At 41.1% G+C, this 23471-nt stretch overlaps 1 protein-coding gene across 1 annotated transcript; it reads right to left on the bottom strand.

Moving 5' to 3' along the window:
- Positions 1–26: 26 nt before the first annotated feature.
- dmbx2 (diencephalon/mesencephalon homeobox 2) lies at positions 27–19478 on the bottom strand. The gene is made up of 4 exons (XM_088350570.1): positions 19365–19478; positions 12937–13070; positions 6674–6849; positions 27–1250 (listed from the first exon to the last, which is right to left on the bottom strand). The coding sequence occupies exons 2-4, from the start codon at positions 13067–13069 to the stop codon at positions 783–785; spliced, it is 777 nt and encodes a 258-aa protein (XP_088206696.1). The 5' UTR covers position 13070; positions 19365–19478; the 3' UTR covers positions 27–782.
- Between the last annotated feature and the right edge of the window lie 3993 nt (positions 19479–23471).

Below are 23471 nucleotides of genomic sequence, written 5' to 3'. Positions count from 1 at the left end.
TTATTTCATAATATCGTCCTATTACAGAGAAGAGTCAATTATATTTATAATAACAACTGGGTTACAAAACTTTAATATAAATATACATTCTGGGCTGGACTTTCACACACTTCTGGCGAAAGTGTTAAATGATAATGTTTCTGTTCCTGTTCATCAAAACAGAATTACAGTCCTGGGTTTTGCCATGACCCTAAAACATGCCAGGAACAATAGAAAGTGGGAAAAGCTGTCCAGAGTTGCATCCTCATCATTGGTGCCTAATGGCCTTGGCGGTAAACCGTGACTGTGTTTTGGACCCCATACTTTTTGGATTTAAGTCATTTTATATTTGTCTGTAGGAACTTGTTGGACAATTTAAGTTACCAATAGCTGTACCGTAGAGCGCTAACCACTCAGCCGCTGTGCCGCTCGTCATTACACACAATAAAATGTTATTTAACTGTGAAACAGTAAAGATGGTATTATTTCAAAATGATTCCATTTTATTTTTATATAAGTTGTTCTCTAATTGTAATTTTCAGTGTGCGAGTGAGTTGTCTGTCTATGTGTGCCTTGCGACTGCCTGGCAACCAGTTCAGGGTGTCCCCTGCCCACTGCCCGAAGATAGCTGGGATGGGCTCCAGGACCCCCGCGACCCTACTGAGGATAAGCGGTGCAGATAATGGATGGATGGATTTGTATTTCTACATATAGCCGCTATAAAATAAACTCAATAAACACACACAAACACACATCTCGTACACAGCCTGCAGATTGTATAGTCTGTTGTACGTAATCCCCAGCTACAAAGCCAGGTTAGGATACAGCACATATTTATTAGAGCAAACAGTGTGAAGGGAGAGGCTGCAGTTCTTGGTCATGGCTGATGGAGTAGGCTCCAGGACCAGAGGCCAGAACTCTTGAGGGGCAACAAGCTCAGCGGAAAGCATCCCAAAAACTGGCTGGCAAAGTTGGGGGCTGTAGCTTTGGCTTGGGATGAAAGGGAAAAGTGGAGAGGAAGGCATTGGCAGGGGAAACCTGGAGCTAGGATGAGAGTCTTTACAGGGGCAAAGATCTCGTTTTTCATCCGACAAAGGAGCGCATGGCCCGAGTAGGATGTTTTTTTCAGAGGGTAATGGATCCATCGGTTGACTATCCCTCTTCTCTCCAGGCTTGCTGTCTTGTGGCGCCTCCTCCGTATTTTTGTCTTTGGAGAGGCCGATGCACCTTTGACCTTTGCGGTGCTTGGCTCTCCTGTTTTTAAACCATACCTGAAAAGAAAAGACAAAAATACAAAACACCAGTTAGAGCAGGCTTTGGGAACCGATGGCTCGCGAGCCATATGGGGCTCTTTTCATGTGTAATAATATAAAACCTGCACAATTGCATAAAACAGACCCTGTTTTAGCTGTAAATCACTAAATAATCCATTGCACGGAAGCTCATTTAACAATCTTTATGATGAAAAGCCACATAACAAACTTTAAACACCCAAAAGCCCTAGCAAAGCACTTAGAGCAATTCTATTGGGTGAGCGGTAAGAATGGACGGAGCTGCACATAGTCCACGCGCACTGTCTCCTTGCCCAACGTCGTCTGCACTGGAGGTAAACACATTAGTTGTCATGGTCGCCTTGGCGACCGGTCTGCCCCGCCCCCTGGGCACCAGCTGAAGCAGTTCAACTAATTGCGTGTCTGCTATTTAAGGCTGGATTGTGGGTTTTGCGGGGGCTGGCTCATTATACCTTTTCTGTTCTGTCATGCCTTGTCCAGTTTAGTTGAGTTGGAAGAAACCTGTGTTTGCACGTTTTTGTTAAAGCCTGTTTGTTCTGTCTTGTCCCTGAGTTTTGGACAACTTTTATTTTGGTAAATACAATTTTTTGCTCGTCACGCAATTGAGTTCTCCCTTCCTGCCTCCTGCCTCCGTTCTGCTCCAGTCACCCCTTCCACCTCGTGACATTAGTATCCTCATTTGTAGTATTCTGTAACATTTTTACAAGAAAACTTTGCTCACACCTTGTCATGAAACCATTATTTAGGACAAAAATGACCTCAGCACTCTAAAGCAACTGCAGAAGGGAGACAAATTTGAAGTGGTGTGTTTGTTGAAATGGGACATAGGCTCTGGCATTATAAATTTTATTTATAGATTTTATCAAATCATCAAACATCACAGAGGGAAATAAAATGTGCTGAAGGATTTGCTTTTGTCTGGAGAGCGGGAATTTTGTCTTTAAATATATGGTGTGAATGTTGCTGAACCTTGGGCTAGCTTGTTGTTATCCCTGAAGAGCATATTAAAAATAGTACTAGGGCTTGGAATGTGCTAATTGTGCTTAACTTATTTATTTGATCGCAATGTTTACTAAGGTACCGTATTTTCCGCACTATAAGGCGCACCTAAAAGTCTTTTTTTTTTAAAAGCTGACCATGCGCCTTATAATACAGTGCGCCTTATATATGGCTCAATATTAAGTCGCAAGGTCTCGCAATTTACGCAACAGCCGCCGACTCGATTTTCCCCCGAACGTGGAGTAGTCTGCGGTGTATGCTGGGATTTATATACCGGCGTTTCATTGGCTAACCAATGTGTCAATCATCATTTGAATTGATTGCTATTGGCTGAAGTTATTCGGAGCCTCGGATAGGCTAGAGGGCCAAAACAAACCCTGCAATTGGCCGAAAAAGATGTGTCAATCATCATTTGAATTGATCGCTATTGGCTGAAGTTATTCGGAGCCTCGGATAGGCTAGAGGGCCAAAACAAACCCTGCAATTGGCCGAAAAAGATGACTGTGAATAGCAAGCTTGCTAAAGTACGCCATAAAGGAACATTTTACTCTCCTGGATTTACTTCACTCACGGTTGTAAGAAGACCATGGTTGCGTATCATTATTGAACGTGAGAACTTAGGTGAGCTATGCGGCTTTATATTTTCCCGGTATCTTGTTTTAGAACCATCTTGATGTTGCTGTGATGAGTTGAGTGAATTAAACTCAATTGTTTATTGTCATATGCACAGTAAAGTTGCGAGCGAAAAAGAAAATAGAAACTAAGGAATGGTTGGCATTTCTTGAATCCCAAGACTTTAACCTTCCGAATGATATTTGAAACGACGCATTTAAGTGACATCGTACGGACACCGCATCCGCACGTGTCTACGACACGTATTTGCTTCTTTGCAAGCTTTCGGGATGTTAAGGGGGTAATAAGTTGGACTGAACTATCTGACTGTTTTGTCGACGTTCCCATTGTAGCGCCTTATAATCCGGTGCGCCTTATCTATGGAAGATATAGGACCAAATACTATTTTTTGGGGGTGCGCCCTATAACCCGGTGCGCCCTATAGTGCGGAAAATACGGTACTTGAGCTTACCTTCATTATTTTAACTTATTATGAAATGAAATGAAATGTATTGTCGAATGGATGAATTTTGATGATTTTGTGATCTGAGTACTTTTTTCACCAAGTACTTTTTTACTTTTACTCAAATATGAATTTGAAGGACTACTTTTTACTTCTATATTATTTTGAAGTAACAGTTTTACTTTTTTTTGAGTACATTTTTTGGACTACTCTACCCACCTCTGGTCTGCAGTGTGACACGAAATGACGCAATATTGCTTTCAAAAGAACAAAGTAGAAGAAGTACGACAGTAGAAGGAGTGTGTAACCACACACCTCTGACCGCTGGAGTGATGTATTACTTCAAAAGGGGGGAAATTCCCCCGTTCTCTGTTGGTGCTCTTTTCAAAGCAATGATTGCGATCAAAAGGGTTATTTCCAGTCGACCCCTCCCGAAAAGTCTTTACAGTAACATGTTCAAAGTGGTTCCAATTTTCAAAACACAGTTTTTGTTTAATGTCGTGCTTGTGACATCTAAAAATAGAAGCAATCTAATGTTTATTGTTGACCATTTTGACGGCTGATAAGTCAAGGCAAGTCATGTTTATTTGTGACTGCTGTCACAGTCTTGTTCCACAGACAGACTGAGAAGATCATTTCTTCCTCATGCCACGAGGCTCTTTAAGTCCACCCGGGGGAGTGAAAGCCCACATTAAACCCCACCCCCACATTTGCATATTAACCTATTGTTATTACAGTGTGTATTTTATGTAGCACTATTTAAATACTCCATATCAACACGTTACATTGGGTATTTATGTATTCTATTCCTTTTACTTTATTATTATTTTACTTTCAACACAAGGATACTGCTGGAAGTGTGAATTTCCCTACGGGGATGAATAAAATCTATCTATCTATCTATTTATCTATCTATCTATCTATCTATCTATCTATCTATCTATCTATCTATCTATCTATCTATCTATCTATCTATCTATCTATCTATCTATCTATCTATCTATCTATCTATCTATCTATCTATCTATCTATCTATCTTTTTATCTATCTATCTATCTATCTATCTATCTATCTATCTATCTATCTATCTATCTATCTATCTATCTATCTATCTAGCTATCTGTCTATCTATCTATCTATCTATCTATCTATCTATCTATCTATCTATCTATCTATCTATCTATCTATCTATCTATCTATCTATCTATCTATCTATCTATCTATCTGTCTATCTCTCTCTATCTCTCTCTCTCTATCTCTCTCTCTCTCTCTCTCTCTCTCTCTCTCTCTCTCTCTCTCTCTCTATCTATCTATCTATCTATCTATCTATCTATCTATCTATCTATCTATCTATCTATCTATCTATCTATCTATCTATCTATCTATCTATCTATCTATCTATCTAAGTTGAATTTCTTCATAAATTGCTTCAGTGTTATATTTTGTATGTTTAAGGTTTATATAAGTATGTTTAAGGCTTGTATAAGTAACCTGTATTTTTTTAACAAAAAAAATAAACATTTCATAAAATAATATGCTCTATAAAGATAAATAAAGTGAAGTTTGACTTACTTTTGGAAGATAAGCTCTAAAAGGTCCTCCGCGGTAAAAAGTGGACGAAAAAAAAGCGATCCAACCAATTTATCAACCGCATCGAGCTTTCTTATTCCACTTTCATTTCAAAAGAAACGGTTTGCCTCATCTTTACACTTTACAGTAAATATATTGAATGGATGCACGAGATGCACGACATTAAAGCGGCGCCGCCGCGAGCGGCAGCCTTTCCAGCAGCTCCGTATGATTTATCGATTTATTGTTTTGATTGTCTGCATCTATCTTCGGTGTTTTTCGTCCCGTTTGACAACTACACTTTGGATTACTTTCTATCCTATGGACATGGGTTTGAACGCACGAAAATGCGTTTATTCGAAGAATCAACTCCTTGCCCTGAAGAATTCTCGTGCCGGCGTGAAGAGGGGGCCCTATCGTGGATGGAGAGCCGGAGCTAGCTAAGCGGCTAGCGGCGTTATAAGTCTTCGGTACCGTCCGTAATCATGGTAAAACTCTCTACTAAATAAGACCGACAAACTGGCTGTGCTGTTGAAAAACATCAAAGGGCACAGGGAGTACAGTTACTGTGTTTTAAGGAAATGTGGCGCACGTCTAGCATCCCGGACGCTAACGTGGAGCCACCCGGATCTACCCGGACCGGAGCTATCCGGAGCTACCCGGCTTCAGCGCTGTTAGACACAGAAACAAATGCCTGCGGGAAGCGGAGAGAAGGTGGACTCGCTAACACGAGGTGGTGTATCCCTGGGCTATTCATCTGCTGCAGGGACGTAGAACCTTTGGACTAGCTTGTGACGTCATCCACTCCGCTGTGGCTAAACTAGGGATACAGTATAGAAGTACGCACGAACTAGGAAGAGGAAGCGGATTTCTTCTTCGCGGTGAACGCTGGGTCACCTCTCACAGCGCCACTCGCCGGTACCGGCGGAAAGAAGCAATGTCCGGATATTTTTCGACATCCCCCAAAAAATGTTCAAATCTACCGTTCATCGTAAGTCAAATGGTCGTATATAGGGGAGCGTATGTATTGGAAACTACAGGCTATCATTACACCATCCCCTGATCTAAAACCTACATGAGGGTAAGGAAAAACTCAAAAACCTCAACATGAGGAAAATAAAGAGAAGGGATTGCACATGAGGTAATCCCCCTTCCAGGATGACCGGGCTGCAACAGATGTTGTAATAACAAACAATACACAGATTTTGTGTATCATTAATTTTCTGTGTTAACAAATTGTGTGTCCTATTTCAATCAGCCTTGTTCATTGATTGCATTTTCTTGGGGTTAGGAATTCATATCAGAACCCAAAGACCTCTCTCTCTCTCTCTCTCTCTCTCTCTCACTATTTCTCTTTTTATCTCTTTTGTTTCTCTCTCTCTCTCTCTCTCTCTTTCTCTCTCTCTCTCTCTCTCTTTCCCCCTTTCTCTCTTTCCTTGTCCCGCACTGACCTAGAGGCAAATTGGTTTACTGATTGCAGTAAAGAATAATTTGTTTCAATCCTACTGATTTTTAAAGTTAAAGCTAGAAAAATCCCCATAATTAATAAACACTAAACCAACGAATGAACACATTCTCATTTCCAGGTGCAAAAGTAGTTTGCCAAAACCTGATGCGCTCTCATTAGCGAGTCACGTACTATTCGTGTCCAAGCGTCAATTGTGAAAAGGTGTTAAGAACTACAAATGTGAGGTTAGCTAAGGTTGAAGCATGAATAGGGTTATTCCATAAATCCATGGCAGTGTTGTTAGAAGCTGACCTGAATGCGGGCCTCGGGCAAGTTGATGCAAAGTGCCAGCCTCTCTCTCATGCTGACGTCAGGATACTGGGTCTGCTCAAAAGCTTTTTCTAAAGCCTGCAGCTGGAACACTGTGAAGGCCGTGCGACTGCGGCGCTGCTTCGGATGCTTCCCGTAGCGTGCCTCCAGTACCAGTTCTGGTGGGCAGAGAACAGAGACTTTCAAGCATTTTACTTACCGGATATTCCGGACTATAAGCCGCTACTCTTTTCCCAAACGTTCGACCCTGCGGCTTATTCAGTGATGCGGCCAATTGATGTACCGTATTTTCCGCACTATAAGGCGCACCGGGTTATAGGGCGCACCCCGTCAAACTTAATTCCCCTCTTAACATTCCGAAAGCTTGCAAAGACGCAAATACGTGTCAAGAACACGTGCGGATGCGGTGTCCATACGATGTCACTCAAATGCATCGTTCCATCATTCGGAAGGTTAAAGTCTTGGGATTCAAGAAATGCCAACCATTCCTTAGTTTCTATTTTCTCTTTCGCTCGCAACTTTACTGTGCATATGACAGTAAACACTTGGAATTGAGTTTAATTTAAAAATAGACACTCCATTCCATCGATTATCTGCACCGCTTATCACAGAAACATCGAGTTCAGTCTGAAACAAGATACAGGGAAAATATATAGCCGGAGTAGCTCACCGAAGTCGTTGTGTTCATAATAACGTGCAGCCAATGTCCTCTTATATCCGTGAGTGTAGTAAATTCAGGAGGATAAAATATTTGCACTATGATGACTTTGCACCAAATGCAATATTGCACAACCCTTACGATACCAACGGTATCACGACAACACTGTATGTAACATCCCACATGCCGACATTTCTTGTGTAAATACCATGTCAATGATAACTATAGCCTTATCCCCCTTGTTTTATAACCTTATCTTCTCTGTTCCTTTATCTTCTTGGCTCATACCTCACTGTGAATGTGTAAAACTGGAGTGTCATGCCCAATTTCGTTGTCACAATATGTTAACCCATTTTGTAACAATGACAATAAAGGTATATTCTATTCTATCTATTCTATTCTATTTACAAATACAGTATAGTAAAAAATGCTTTCTGTATGCCGTCAACCACGTGCTATACACATTCATCTTTTTAAGCCAATTGCAGGCTTTGTTTTGCCGTTTAAGCCAATGCCAGGCTGTAAATTATAAAAAGGATCCACCCCCTTGACCTCCGAATAACTTTAGCCAATAGTGATCGATTCAACTGATGATTGACACATTGGTTAGCCAATGAAACGCCGGTATATAAATCCCAGCATACACCGCGGACTACTCCACGTTCGGGGGAAAATCGAGTCGGCGGCTGTTGCGTAAGTTGCGAGACCTTGCGACTTAATATTGAGCCACATATAAGGCGCACTGTATTATAAGGCGCATGGTCAGCTTTTGAAAAAAATAAAGGCTTTTAGGTGCGCCTTATAGTGTGGAAAATACGGTAGTTTACATGGAGATGTGTTGTAAAAGAATAGTGCGATGTTTAGACGTGTTGTAAGGGATGGGCAGGGCACTTGTATGATGCGGCAGGGGTAAACCAGTGAAAGCTGTCGGGCCCTGCTGTTGAACAGAAGTGCGTGTTGTGTCACCCTGACCCGAGTGACACGACCGCTTTCTTGTGTCCCGTTTCATCTTTCTAACGGCCGCCAGCGGCGCTCGAGTACAAAAGGTAAGATTCAGACCGGTGGAATATATGCGCCGAGGAAGACTGCAACTTCTTAGCTTGTGCACAAATTAAATTAGCGTAAACTTACCCTCATCATGCAAATTGCAAAAAGAAAGGCACATGACACGGCTTTCAAGCTAAAAGCAATCGAGCAATCCGATAAAAAAGGAAACAGAGCTATTGCACGTAAACTTAACTTTGCGAGCGTGTTGCTAGCGTGTTTTGGAATAAGGGAGCTTGAGACGACATCTATATGACAAAGTTTCTTTCCAAATCCTGAGGAAAACGACTTTGATGGCGTCAGTTATAAGGAGGAAGATGAGGACGGTTTACCGTGATTTTTAAAAGTACAGTATATTTTTTTACAGACCCGTTTGCTGATTTGCGAGCGTGTTGCTACCTGTCACAGTCACGGTTTGGGATGAAAGTTATATTATTTTTATTATTAAAGTTTTGAAAACTCTCTCAGTGTACCGTCTTTCTTTGTAAATATGTGTAACCATGTATAATATGTATTTGCAACTGTACTTTTTTGTAATATATTTATTTTAGAGACTTATTCTGATATGTTTTCCACGGGCGGATCAAAAAGAAGGGGCGAAAACAACGTGGGCTGACGGGAAGTGGAGTAAAGGTGAGACATGTTTTTGGACGCAGCGGACAATAGTGGATATATATTTTTCCCACCCTTACCTTTGGAAATATAGACTTTTTTTCCTTGGATTACTTTCAATGGGACCCGGACTCTGTAGGTCTGCATCAAACATTAAGTACCGGTATCATTTTCCGTTCATTTTGCCGGCTGTGGTTTTTAGACTGTGTACTTTATATTCAGTTACAATAGCGGGACTTAAAGTCGGGTTTGGGTTACTTTTGTGATTGTGTTACATGTTTTAATGTGAGCGCATGCGGCTTATATACAGGTGCGGCTTGTGTAGGTACAAAAGCGGTTATCCTCTTAAAATGTGGTGGGTGCGGCTTATAATCAGGTGCGCTCTATAGTCCGGAATTTACGGTATTTGACTATAAGGGATTTAATATAATACAAATTACATTTTTCACAGGAAAGGCGTAGGGTCAGTGTGACCTAGACAAGAATGATGTTTACAGAAAAAGAACAGGGACGGGCTGACGCGGGAAAAGGAGACAAGTGTTCTGATAAGCTTTCTTGTTGTGAGTCCTTGATAGGTGGTCGTTTTGGTTGTAACATTTCTCAGAATTCACTGTGTGAATATAACTTGTTTTTATATTCCTAAATATAAAAACAATCTTTCACACACACACACACACACACACACACATGAAGTAACGGTTCAATAATCAGTCTAATTGCATCTCTTGTACGTTTATTAGTTTTGTACTCTTTTATTTTGAAGTTGCATTTCCGGTGTATTTATCTGTTTCCTGTGTGACTAAAGTTAACTAGACACACGGGGGCGCGCAGTGTGGCCGCAGCCCTGGCCGGGGCGAGAGGTGATGGCCCCGATGGGTCACCGGACAGAGCTAATAAATTTATTTACCTTAATGCTTGTTTTTATTTGTTTAATTCTGCCAACGTAGAGTTTATATAAGTTTTAACTTTATCAGTCCTTTAGACATGGCGGCGTCTTTCAGCGAGGAGGTGGGGACTAGGTGGAGGCCACGTGAGGAGTCAGCCAGGGGAGGAGTCAGCACGCCCAGGGGAGGAGTCAGCAAGCCCAAATAGAGACGGGAGCAGAGACGAGAAATGGGAGGTTCGACGAAGACTGATTAGACTAATTCGACAATAATTTGGCTAAATTCGATGGAATTCACTTAATAAATACTTTAACAAAATAAATCTGCCCCCGTGTGGAAAAGCCTGTCTCTTGTCAATATGTTTCCCTAAAATTAAGAAATGAGCATGCATTGTTAGGAGAAGAAAGTTTGTGTTTGGTTAATGGAGTCAGATAACTAATTCAAACAATTTGGCAAATGCTACATTTGTAATGTAGTTTTTCCCCTAACAACAGCATGCACTTACTTTTACTCAAGTGATTATTCAGATAAAGAAAATGCTTACCTAACTATCAGTTTAACTCTTGTTGGAATTATCTATCAAAATGTTCCTTTTACCAAATTGTTCGAATGAGTTATCTGACTCCATTAACCAAACGCAACCTACGTTCACCCAACAATTTATGCGCGCTCGGTTTCTTGATGAAAAAGATGAACAAGAAAGCCCACATTTTCACACGGGGGCAGATTTAATTTCATTAACAATTTAACTAAGTGTACTCCATCTAAAACGGCCGAATTAGTGTCGTTGGAGTCTCTGGGAAGCCCTCTTCTGAAGTCCTTTAGCTATCTCCTCTTCACCATCTTCTCCCTGCATAATGGTGTGCCGACTCCTCCCATGGGTGTGCCAAGGAAGCCCCCCCTGGGCATCGCGATGTCTGGAATACTCAAAACAACACCAAGCGTTTCTACGTCATCAGGGCATTTCTGCGTCTGGATGTGCTGATTATCTTATCAGCCTTATGTCCCGCCATTCCTGTAAACAACATTTTCCACTAGGGTGCCTTGACATTGAACTACAGCCAAGACAGTGAATATCTTTTGCATTAAATGTAATTTGTAGTAAATCGTATAAAATCCTTAATAGTCAAATGTATAAAATCCTTCACTCAAAATCACTAAATCCCCCAAAATTTTCCTCCTCGGTGTTGAGTTACAAGACGCGCGGCTTCCTCCTTCCTCCTCCCTCATGTCAGACGTCATTTCACTTTTTGCCAATACCTTACAAGCTTTACAAACTTTGTTTCTGCTTTTCAGCCAAATCTTTTACTATGTGCAGCTTGTAATTTGCAGAATAAAATTTTCTTTTCAATGCAATTTTGTTCAGTGCACACTTGATTTGAGGGACTAGGCTCTAAGTAAACCCCAAGCTGCGTACTTCAGCCGAAACACACAGTTAGGCGCTGAAGTACGCATGGCCGAGGTAGAGCTGTCTCTTTACTTTAGCGGCAAATTAAAGCTTCGGGTTTATTTCGGGCTCGGTTATCAAAGCAAGTTAATCCATTGGGTTTGGGCGGGTTCGGGTTTATATACCAGGGACTCGGGCTGGGTTGGGCTAAATTTTTTGAGCCCAATCTTACCTCTAAATCTGAACTAGAAAAAAAAACCTACAGAGCTATTAACACAACAGTATCGAATGAATGCTAACTTTTCCACCTAAGAGTATTTTTTTTGAAAAATGCATGTTCATATGATAGTTTATGTATTATTTGAATCATCCATCCATCCATCCATTATCTGCACCGCTTATCCTCAGTAGGGTCGCGGGGGTGCTGGAGCCCATCCCAGCTATCTTCGGGCAGTGGGCGGGGGACACCCTGAACTGGTTGCCAGCCAGTCGCAGGGCACACAGAGACAGACAAATCGCTCGCTCATTCACACCCAGGGACAATTTGGACCAGCCAATTAACCTGACATTCATGTTTTTGGAATGTGGGAAGAAACCCACGCAAGCACGGGGAGAACATGCAAACTCCACACAGGAGGTTCGATCTCATGACCTTAGAACTGTGCCACACAGGCGCTAACCACTGCGCCGCCGTGCTGCTATTTGAATCATGTTTTTTTTTTAAGTACGTGGAGGTGATGTATAATACATATTGTCCCTTTAAACCAGGGGTGATGAAAATTTAGGCTCAGAAGCCAAATGGTAAAAAACAACTGGACTAGTAGATTAAAGAGATATAGAAGGAAAGAAGGAAAGAAGGAAAGAAGGAAAGAAGGAAAAAACAAACAAACAAACGGAGAAAGAGAGAGAGACTAAAAGAGAGAGAGAGAGAGAAGGACAGAAAGAGAGAGAGAGCCAGAAACAGTGAAAGATGAAAAAGAAAGAGAAAAAAGAGAACGAGAAAAATAGAGAGAAAGAAAGAGACAGGTGAAAAGAGAGAGAGAGAAAGAAAGAAAGGAAAGGGAGAGAGAGAAAGAATGAGAGAGGGAGCGCAAGAGGGCGAGATAAGAAACAGTGTGTTTGTGAGAGAGAGAGAGAGAGAGAGAGAGAGAGAGAGAGAGAGAGAGAGAGAGAGAGAGAGAGAGAGAATGCGAACATTTCAAAGAGAGAGGGATTGAAAAAAAGAAATGGAGAGTTAAAGAAAAAAGAGAGAAAAAAATGAAAGAAAGGGATAGTAAAGAGAGGGACAGAAAGAGAGAAAAAGAGTGGATGCGAGAGAGAGAAAGAGAGAAAGAAAGAAATAAAGGGATAATAAAGAGAGGGAAAGAAAGAGAGAAAAGAAAGAAAGAGAGAGACAGATATATAATGAAAGAGAGAGGAAGAGAGAAAAAAATGAAAGAGAGAGAGTAAAAAGAGATAGAAATAGAAAGAAAGAGCACAAGAAAAAGAGTGAAGAGAGGGAGAGAAAACATAATATAGCTCCAGTTGTTTTGCGAGTGGCGTCTGGCTTTGTCAACATTAAGTAAATAGATTTCAAACTACAGTACATTTTCCTCTTGTGCTTCACTGAGTGTGGCCCACGGGTCTGACAACTGTGCTTTAAAACTACCGAGTTGAGTACCTGCAAGTCTCTCAGCCACCGAGAGAGTGTGCGCTGATGGGCTGGCCACTGTGTAGATGCCATTGTACTGTGGCGCCACCTGCTGGTAGAGCTCCTGCAGCATCGCTTCGTTGACCCCAGGCAGGGAGAACATGCTGCCCAAACACATCGAGGTCATGTTATACAGTATAACAGAAATATTACCCCAGAAAAACTACAAAAAAAAAACAACTACAGTCATATTAAAAAAATATTAAACAAATTATACAAAATGACAACTATGGAAATACTACAAAAACTACTGGCAATCTTTGAGAATCCCAAATACTCACACAAAAATACTACAAAAATACTGCTACATAATACTATAATAGAAAACACTACTCGTGAATTATTACTATAGGCGTATTACAACAGAGATACTGCAAATATACAACAACAGGAATACTACAAAAATTCCACTACGGGGATATGACAAAATACTACTAAAACAAAACTATAGTATGACTGTATCACAAAAATACTACAGATATACGACAAAACAACATACGATGGAAATACAATGCATTACAACAGAAATACGACAAAAATACCAAAAACAATAATACACAATAAATCACAAAACTTGTACTATTACAAAAATACTACAGATGAGAGGGATAATGAAAGAGGGAGTGAAAGAGAAAAAGGGTGGATAAGAGAGAAAGAAAGAAAGGGATAATAAAGCAAGAAGAGGAAAAGAAAGAGAGAAGGAAAGAAAGAGAGAGAGGGAGAGAGAGAAAGAGGGTGGATAAGAGAGAGAGAGAAAGAGATAAATAAATAGATAATAAGAGAGAAAAAGAGTGGATAAGGGAGAAAGAAAGAAAAGAAGGGAGAAAGAAAGGAATAATAAAGAGACAGAGAGAAAGAGAGGAAAAGAAAGAAAGATGGAAAGAAAGAGAGAGAGAGAAGAAAGAGACCGAAAGACAGAAACAGAGATATAGAGAAAGAGAGAAAGACAGGGAAAGTAAAGAATGGGAAAGAAAGAGAGTGGATAAGAGAGAGAGAGAGAGAGAGAGAGAGAGAGAGAGAGAGAGAGAGAACGGATAATAGGAGAGAGAGAGAAACGGATAATAGGAGAGGGAGTGAAAGAGAGAAAAAGAGTAAATGAAAACATTGGCTCTGTCTCCAAGATCCTCGGCCAAATTTTGAAACCCAGTGCAACCCCCGACTCCAAATAGTTGCCCACCCCTGGAGTAGAACACGGAATGAGTTCTAGTAGGTATACAAATGATCAAGTAATCGGGGGCCCCGAATCTAATTTTGCTTAGGACCCCATAAAGGCTAAGGGGCCCCTGGTTATACACACTCCCCCGAAATAGCATTTCTCCACACATTTTTTCTTATTTTGTTGTATTTCCCCTTTAAATTCTTGCTGGTCCACAATACCAAAAATGATAGTCACGTAAAGGTAAAAAAAGCCAAGTAAAGAAGAAAAACAATATTTGGAATGAGACAAATTGTGTGCAGAAATATCGGAATTATTTGAGTTTTAAAAAGAAAAAAAAGGCATTTTGGCAAGTTTTTCCTCATGTACGTTGTTTTTCTATTCCATTTTTTTCTTACTGAATGTTTCTACTGCACTTTTCCCAGTATAAATATATACAAGAAATGAAAAAACTACAACAAGTTAAATAATGATGAAAACAATAAGAATAATTATGATTGTTATAATAAGATAGAGAGCGCTGATATAATAATAATATAATTATTAGTATTATTAAAGTTAAAATGATCAAAACTTTCTGCCCATGGATAAAGAAAATGTTTATTTATCTAATCCAATTATTCATTTTATTTTTTGAACTGATATTTTACATTGCTTGAGATTCTAGTCACTGAGCGTCTTATACTCAGAAATGGGGAGAAGCTAACTTTGCTTTCTTTTTCTAAAACATATTACAGCAATTCAATATTTATTTATTTATTTATTATTATTTTCTTGGAGCTTAGTGTATGTCACAGGTGCCAAACAGGCGGCCCGCGGGCCAGATCAGGCCCACCAATGCTTTAAATCCGGCCCGCAAGACAACAGTGAGAGAAGCGCAAGAGGAAAATGAGCTGTAGTTTTAAAAATTCCCACGGGATGTCACCCAAGCCAGTTAACACTTGCAAAACAATTGTGGTCGTATTTCTCCGTTTCTCTCTGACTCACTTCTTTTATTTCTCCCTCTTTTTCTTTTCTCCTGTTCACTCTCTCTTTCTCTCTCTTTTTCTCTCTTCTCTCTCACTCTCTCACTCTTTCTTTTTCTCTGTCTTGCTCTCTTTTTATTTTCTCTCTCTAATTTACACTTTAATTCTCTTTCTTTCCATTTTCTCTTTCTTTCTCACCCTCTTTCTTTCCCTTTCCGACCTCTCTCTCTCTTTCTCTCTCACCTCACTTTGTCTCTTTTTCTCCTGCTGACTCTTTTTTTTCTGTCGTTTCACTTCTCTTATTCTTTTTATCTTTCTCTTTTTTCACTTTCTTTTTCTCTCTATATTCATTTCCCCCTTCTTCTCCATTCATATCTCTATTCTGCTCTCTCTTTTTCTCTCACTGTTACTCTTTCTCCCTATCTGTTTATCGCTCTCTCTTTCCCTCCCTCTTTTTCTCCCTTTCTCTTTCTCTTAAATTTATTAGTCCGGCCCCCGTGAGATTTTCTTTAATAGCATTTGTGGCCCCAGCTAAAACCAGTTTGACACCCTTGGTGTATGTGATCTGAGATCATACATTTTAGCATCATTGTGAGTGTTGAAGGATTTTATACATTTGACTATAAAGGATATTATAAAATTAACTACAACGTAAGTACATGTACTCAGTTTGATGCAGTAGAGAGATTCACTGACTGTTTTTCTTCTAGGTACATTAGAAAGTTCGGCTGTCTGGAATGGATCAGACGTATTTTGATTCCTGTGAGTCTTGACGGGAGAAGGCCAGACGCATGAGGACAAACATCACAATGCCCTTTGGCGAGGAGGTGGTGAAGCTGGCACCTGGCGCGCCCATAGGATGAGTCGGCACGCCCATGGGAGGAGCCGGCACGCCAGCTTATGAAAAGATGTGGGAAGATCGGAGAAGATCGGAGAAGATCGAGGGAGAACGAGAGAGACACTAATTCTGATAATTCGGCTAATGCGATGGAGTTCACTTAGTTAAATTATTGAATGAAGGTTGTGTTTGGTTAATGGAGTCACATAACTAATTCAAACAATTTGGTAAACGATACATTTTAATAGTTTATTTCCTAACAGTGTATATGTGCTCTTGAGTATATCTCTTCATAATACTCCGGCCGTTCCCGCGCATCTTTGACTCCTAGCTGGTTCAAGCAGACAGGAAACCCACAGAGGTGAGTAATAGATGTAGCATTGTGATACCTGATTTTATCCTCATCAACTCAGCTTTCAGAAAGCGCTAAAAAATTAAAGGGGGCTCGGGTGGGAGGTTACTTCCTCTTATTTGCCAGCTCAATTTCCTTCACCAGATGTAGTTTCCATTCAATAGGCTCAATAGGTTCATGTATCGATAGACGGTATTTGCCCAAATGCCCAAACACCCTAACAAGTTAAGCACCTCGGCACCCAGGTTGGTCATGATTTCGTCCCTCCAGATGAAACAGGACACAAAAAAGCGGCAATGTCCCTCGGGTAAGAGTGACACTGTCATGTCCTACACGGTCGTCATGGTACCCAGCTGGCCCCGCCCCTTGACACAGGCTGAGACGCATTGAATTGATTGCTTGTGGAGTACTTTAACGCTCCTTTTGGGACTGCCCGTTGCCAGACCATTGCTTAACCTTGAGGAAAACCTGTTCATGCCTGTTTGTTCTGAGTAAATGCCTAGTTTGTAATTTTGATTGCCTTTAAGCCTGTTTTGTTTTGTCTTTGGTCCGTTTGTGTTGGACAACTTTTCTTTCCTAAATTAAAGTGAAAGTTCGTCTATGCATTTGAGTTCACACTTCCTGCTTCCTGGCCCGTTTCCCGACAGACACAACACACTCTTCTGTTCAACAGCAGGGCCCGACAACTTTCACTGGTTTACCCCTGCCGCATCATACAGGTGCCCTGCCCATCCCTTAGAACACGTCTAAACATCGCACTATTCTTTTACAACACATCTCCATGTAAACTAAGTTGATATAAATGAGAGATAGATTCAAAACGAGGTGATCATTAAGCCAAATAGAGATACAGTCAAGTCAAGTCTGTCACAGACCAGAAATGGACGCAGGACCAAATAGCGCTTGTTTTCTCAGTTTTTATTAATAGAGAGGGAGAGCAGGGCTTGCTCCCACGATCCAGTGGTTGACGGACAGGAGGAGCAGGAGATGCGGAAGTGGCACTTCCGTGTCTATCGAGGAGGGTCAAAGACAGGCGGGAATTACAAGTAGTTAGCCGGGACTGGAGAGCCAGGGCAGTGTCAGGTTGGGAAACGAGGTCGGTAACAGGAGGCAGGCAGGTAACGGGGCAAAACAGATCGGGTAACAGGCAGGCAGAACGGGGCAAAGTCAGGTCTGGAAACAGGTCGGCAACGAAGATCAGGCATAGAAAAGCAGGGCAGGAACAGAGTCGGACGTACTGGCTAACTGAGCTGGTGGCAACAGTTCGCATAACGATCTGACAGGGATCTCTTGGAAGTCGGGGGCTTAAAAGGAGTACATCAGCCAATCAGCTGTCCGGGCTGTTGGCGCCAATTAAGCCGTCGCAGGTGCTCTGAATCGGCAACCATGACAAAGTCATGTTTATTTGCATAGCCCTTAATCACAAAAAGTCTCAAAGGGCTGCACAGGCCACAGTCTATTGCAAACCACGGACTATCATTACACCATCCCCTGATCTAAAACCTACATAAGAACAAGGAGAAACTCAAAAGGAGAATCAAGAAACCTTGAGAAGGGACCGCACATGAGGTAATCCCCCTTTCAGGAATACCAGGCCAAAAATGGATGTTGCAATAACAAATAATACACAGATGTAATATAAATCATTCATAAGCTCTAGATACCGCTTGGGTGAAAAAATTATAACATTTCAAATTGCTTATTTTTCAGGCATATTTGGAAAACATAGAATGAAAAAATCCACAGATTTCCGCTTCAAAATAAAAGACACATATTTATATATCAAACTTCAGAAAAAGTGAAAAAATAATAAAAGCACTCTGTCCTTTAAAAAAGTTTGAAAATTATTTCCTGGCAACACTTTCATGTTTTTGTTTTTGTTTTTGTTTTAAATGAACAGGTTGCCTAAACTGACAGTATACCATTTTTCTAATCATTTGTGGTCACTATGGCTCAGGAGATAATACATTCATCCATCTATTATCTGCACCGCTTATCCTCAGTAGGGTTACGGGGGTGCTGGAGCTATCTTCAGAGAGTGGGCAGGGGACACCGTGAACTGGTTGCCAGCCAGTCGCAGGGCACACAGAGACAGACAACGAGACGCACTATTCCCAATCTCTCGTATCACTCATACTGTCATGATTACCTAATTGGAGCCACCTGGGGTAATCATCTGACGCGCTGGAATGCACTCCCTGATTGGTTTATGTTCCCTTTTTAAGCACGCTACGCGGAGACCTCTTCGTCTGAGGATACTTCTGTACCCCGTTTGACTTGCCTGATTTTCCTGTGTCTTTTTGACTTGTTTACCTGATTCTGCCTGCCTCCGATCCGACCTGCTTCCGTTCCACGCTACGATCTTCTCTCCAGTCCCGGTAAACTCGACCTGCTTCCGTCCCACGCTACGATCTTCTCTCCAGTCCCGGTAAACTCGACCTGCTTCCGTCCCACGCTACGATTGGCTACGTGTCCCGAAGTTGTCTTCACGGCGTTGCTGCTGACGTTCGACGGTCATCGCGTCTCCCGCTAACCCTGTACGCTTCCCCAAATAAAAGACTTGTAACGAACGCTCTGGGGTCTCCTGCTCTGTTCTGGTCCGCCTTGACACATACCCGATTTTCTTCTTCTCTGTATTCCGCCAGGAATGTTTTTTTGTATTTAAATTTGAACAAGTGAATAGTTGGACATTCTTTGACCTCGTCTTGCAAACCGTTCCAGAGCTTGACTCCACACACAGACACACACATACTTTTCCTGGTGGTTCTCACCTTTGGGATCATGAATTCACTACAGCCCCTTAAGTTATAATTTCCCTCTTTTCTGAATGAATAATGATGCTAAAATGTATGATCTCAGATCACATACACTAAGCTCCGAGAAAATAATAATAATAAATAAGAAGTAGTGAGTAACTATAACTAATTACTCTTTTAAAGTAACATGCCTAACTCTGGTCCTAAACAGCATTCCAGGATGAAAGTGCTACACTTTTTGACCAAACAAGCCAAACGAGATCATTTTTAATGATGGCGATCATTAAAAACTCATCTCAGGTGTTTTTGTGAGCGTGTCCAAGCGTTTTACCTGTTCCGTTAATCTTTCGGGGTTCTCCGTGAAGTCGTAGCGTGTATCTCCGGTGTAGTAGCTCCCACTGTGTCTCGGCAGCTCCGGAGCATTGTCGGCCTGCACTCTTTAAGAAGCGTTTAGCCGGGCTCTCTTCTACTATTAGCCAATAGAAAGAAAGGTATTAGCTGGGATTAGGTAGGATGAGGATGGGGGAGAAGGAGGGAGGATTCGGGGGTTGTGAGGGGCTCAAGTTTGTGAAACTATTGAACTTGGGAGATTTATGCCAAGTTAAAACAATGAAAACAATATGGAGGGTTAATCTCTCAGGCAGCCCGGATTAAAATAAAATAGCATATTTTTTCCTTACTCGACCTTTATTTTGTCATGCTGCTGCTTTTGATGGCCTTTGCCGTGACACCCCCCCCCTGTACCCCCCCTCTATTCCTGGGGGGTTGTTTTGCTAAAACCATACCTGTAAACCTGTACGTTTTTGCCGTACAAAGTACGTTGATTATGCATTTTAAGATGTCGTACAAGAAAATCTGTACGGAAAACCACAAATTTGTCAATTATGGGTGCCATCCGGTATACACCGACTATCACGAAACGGCAAATCAATCAAGTCAAACGAGTTTGCCGCGGTAGCCTCTATCTCTGTATCGTTTTTTTCGTTGCAAACGAAGCGAGCGTTTTGATGCTACTGTGCGCATGCGTCTGCCGCCTGGGGATTTCCCATCATGCATCATTCATCATTGGATTTCATGTGGTAGTTGTGTAGTGAAAGGAAGTCCGTCTCTTTTCAGAGAACCGGCTTTTGCGGCTCATCTCATTCAAGAGAGCCGGTTCTCAAACGGCTCACTTACTTTGATGCATTATATTACGAATCATTATTGTTGTATAAAGAAGTTAAGAAAAAAAGGAAGTATAAAAGGACAAAATGAAAAATGACAGGTTTGTGGTTATCCCTTTAATCACCAACAATAATTGAATGCAGAAAATGAATTCATAATTTGAATAAGAAAATGTATTATTTTACTTAATTATATTTGCATGTATTTTTCCTTCTACAATGAACGTCCAAGCTACTTCATTTTTGAACTTTTTTTTATAAAAAATCTCATTCATGTCGAGCAACTCAGGATCTCCCGACAAAATGTTGATTAACAATATATATGATATAACGAAACACATGTACAATATAACATGGTAAACTACATAAATAAACACGTTTGGAAAAAAAATATGGTGTAAGATTATTTTGTTTTTTGTAAGGGAAAATACGACAGTTTGTAAGGGCATGGAGCCCTGGAGCACAATATTTCCACTTATAAATTGTCACCGAGTGAAGGTATAATCCCAACTCAAACCTCTTTTGAATATCTTCAAAGCAAACACACCTAAGGATGTTCCCGGCTGGAGCACTTAGTTTTCTAATTTCTCGTTTTGCATGCCTACCTTTTGAGTTTGACTGCTTTTTTTTTTTTTTTATAATCCCATGTCCACAAATTTAATATCTACATTTTTCAGGACCAGAACGAAAACGGGACCCAATTGCGTTACGTTTCTCACAAGTTTTATTGAAGGAAAAGAAGAATGGCTGCGCCCACGATCCGGTGTTCGCTGGACGCGGGAAGCAAGTCGCGTTCTTACTCTGATTGTGATCCGAACACGGAAGTGGATCTTCCGTAGCGAGCGATGGCGGTGTGAGGGAAGGAAAAAAACGGTCGATAGCCGGGACAGGGAGAGCAAGGCGTGGTCGAGGTCAGAAGCGAGTGGTAAGCCAGAACGGGAGAGTAGACTTAGTCGGGGGCAAAAAGAGGTCGTAAGCCGGGACAGGAGAACAGACGTGATAAGGAGCAAAACAGGTCGTAGCAGGAGACAGACGGGAGCAAAAACAGGACAGTGGGAGTCAGGGTCGAAAAAGGCTTGCCTAGTATTCACTGAGTATTCACGAAAAAAAAACGTTAAAGAGATAGAGGCTACCGCGGCAAACTTGTTTGCCACCAATTTCATTGTCACAATATGTTCAACGCATTTCGTAAAAATGACAATAAAGGTATATTCTATTCTATAAATCACGTGATACAAGAAATCAATTATCTAATTAGTTGCCAATGCTTTACATAATCGATTTTCATAAATGTAATCGATTAGTTGTTGTAGCCCTATCTCCGACCATGTCAAGACCCCATTCCTCCTACTGGTTTTTTTCCAGCCCCGTGTCATGGTCGCCTTGGCGACCGTTCTGCCCCGCCCCCTGGTCACCAGCTGAAGCAGATCAGCTAATTGCTTGGCTGCTATTTAAGGTTGGGGTGTGGGTATTGCGGTGGTTGGCTCATTATACCTTTTCTGTTCTGTTATGCCTTGTCCTGTTTAGTTTAAGTTGGAGGAAACATGTACCTGACCATTCTGAGTGTAAGAATGTTTTTGTTCTGTTTTGTCCCGGAGTTTTTGGACAACTTTTATTTTGGTAAATAAAAGCTTTGATCGTACACAATTGAGTTCTCCCTTCCTGCCTCCTGCCTCCGTTCTGGTCCGGTCACCCCTTCCACCTCGTGACACCCCGGACAGCTCTGGGTGGAAAAAAAGACTAAAGTAGATACACGGTGCAAAATAAAACATTACTCAGTTGGACAGTGTTAACACATACTAAATAGAGAACATGTAAAAAGAAAAAATAATAGCAAATTATCACAAATATCTTTCAAAACAACTAAATGAATTTTGTAATTGTGTAAAATTTTTTGATCAGCATAAAACAAAATACATTAAATGAACGCATGGATGATGTTTAATTGTGCACAAGGCACACAAAAAAGACCTGAATCGACTACTAATTCACAAAAGGGAAAAACAAATTATTTGCACAAAACGAAAATAAAAACAGCTGAAAAATATGATAATATTATACAGTACATAAGCAAGTGCCTAGTAGGCTGAATACATTTGTTTACAAGTTCCCTGTTAAATTCATAGTCAAAATCCTTGATCAGGTCAAGACAATACAAAAAAAAAAAAAACATCTTTATTTGTAAAATTGTGCTTATTTAGACTGTTTTAGGGTGCTATTTCTGCTAGTTTTCAAGCATGATGAAGGAATGCTTGGAAGAACTTTGTGAGAACTTTCCAGTGGAACCTCGGTTCTCGACCATAATCCGTTCCAGAACTCTGTTCGAAAACCGATTGGTTCGATCACCGAAATCATTTTTCCCATTAAAATAATGTAAATCGTTTTAATCCGTTCCAACGCCCTGAATGTTTCATGTAAACATGAAGCTAACCCAGGCTAATCGTACGTTCGCGTTATCGTGATCTTCTGTACGAAAGATTACGCTAACATGAACGTATAAAAAAAAAAAGGATAAAGAAAAGAATTATGAATAGGATTTCTTACCTTTGTGGTGGTCAGCAGAAGGCGCAGGCGAACGGTGGAGCTATTATTTCTTTCTGAAATGCAATAGTTGTACGCACTACTTTTCCTTTTTCACCTGTAGCAACTTTGCTGCTTGCACTGACTTTCTTCGGAGGCATAATTAGGGGCTAAAAGACTTCGTACACCTGTATTAAAAGCGAAAGCAAAACGAAGCACGTCCGCACCTGATAACAGTTGGTCACGCCGCTCAGCATCGCACCCTAGCGTACGCACTCACGCATTACCGGCGTTCGAACTCCGATTTTCGACCGAACAGCGAAGCAAGAATTTCTCGAAATTTTTGGTCGGACACCGATTTGTTCGAACTGAGAGGCGTTCGAAAACCGAGGTTCCACTGTACATTATGTTTTAGTTTTATTTCCCAAATGGTTTCTATATTTTTCTTATCCAAAAAAAACAATCATATCTAAGTGCGAAGCTTCTGTCTACCTTGTTATCGACTAAGAGCGTAAATACCGATACTTTACCGAGTTGGCTTCTTCCATTCGCTTACATAGAAAACAGCTCAGACTTTGTAAACAGTTGAAAACGTTTCTGGACTTCTCTCTGCAACCCGTTTCCTAAACTTGGCCTTTTTGTCTTACTTCTTTGGCCGCTCTTTGCTGTCAAGCTGTATTAGCGTCCGATAGAAATAAGTCATTTAGAAGAGTCTCTGTCGGCCGGCCCCTCCGCCCCGCTCAAAGCTCCAGGAT

Source organism: Urocampus carinirostris, chromosome 12 (genome assembly GCF_059441175.1).
Source record: "Urocampus carinirostris isolate Australia breed hairy pipefish chromosome 12, RoL_Ucar_1.0, whole genome shotgun sequence".
Lineage (NCBI taxonomy): Eukaryota > Metazoa > Chordata > Actinopteri > Syngnathiformes > Syngnathidae > Urocampus > Urocampus carinirostris.
Note: the sequence above shows the minus strand (reverse complement) of the source record. Positions and strands in the feature narration are given on the sequence as shown.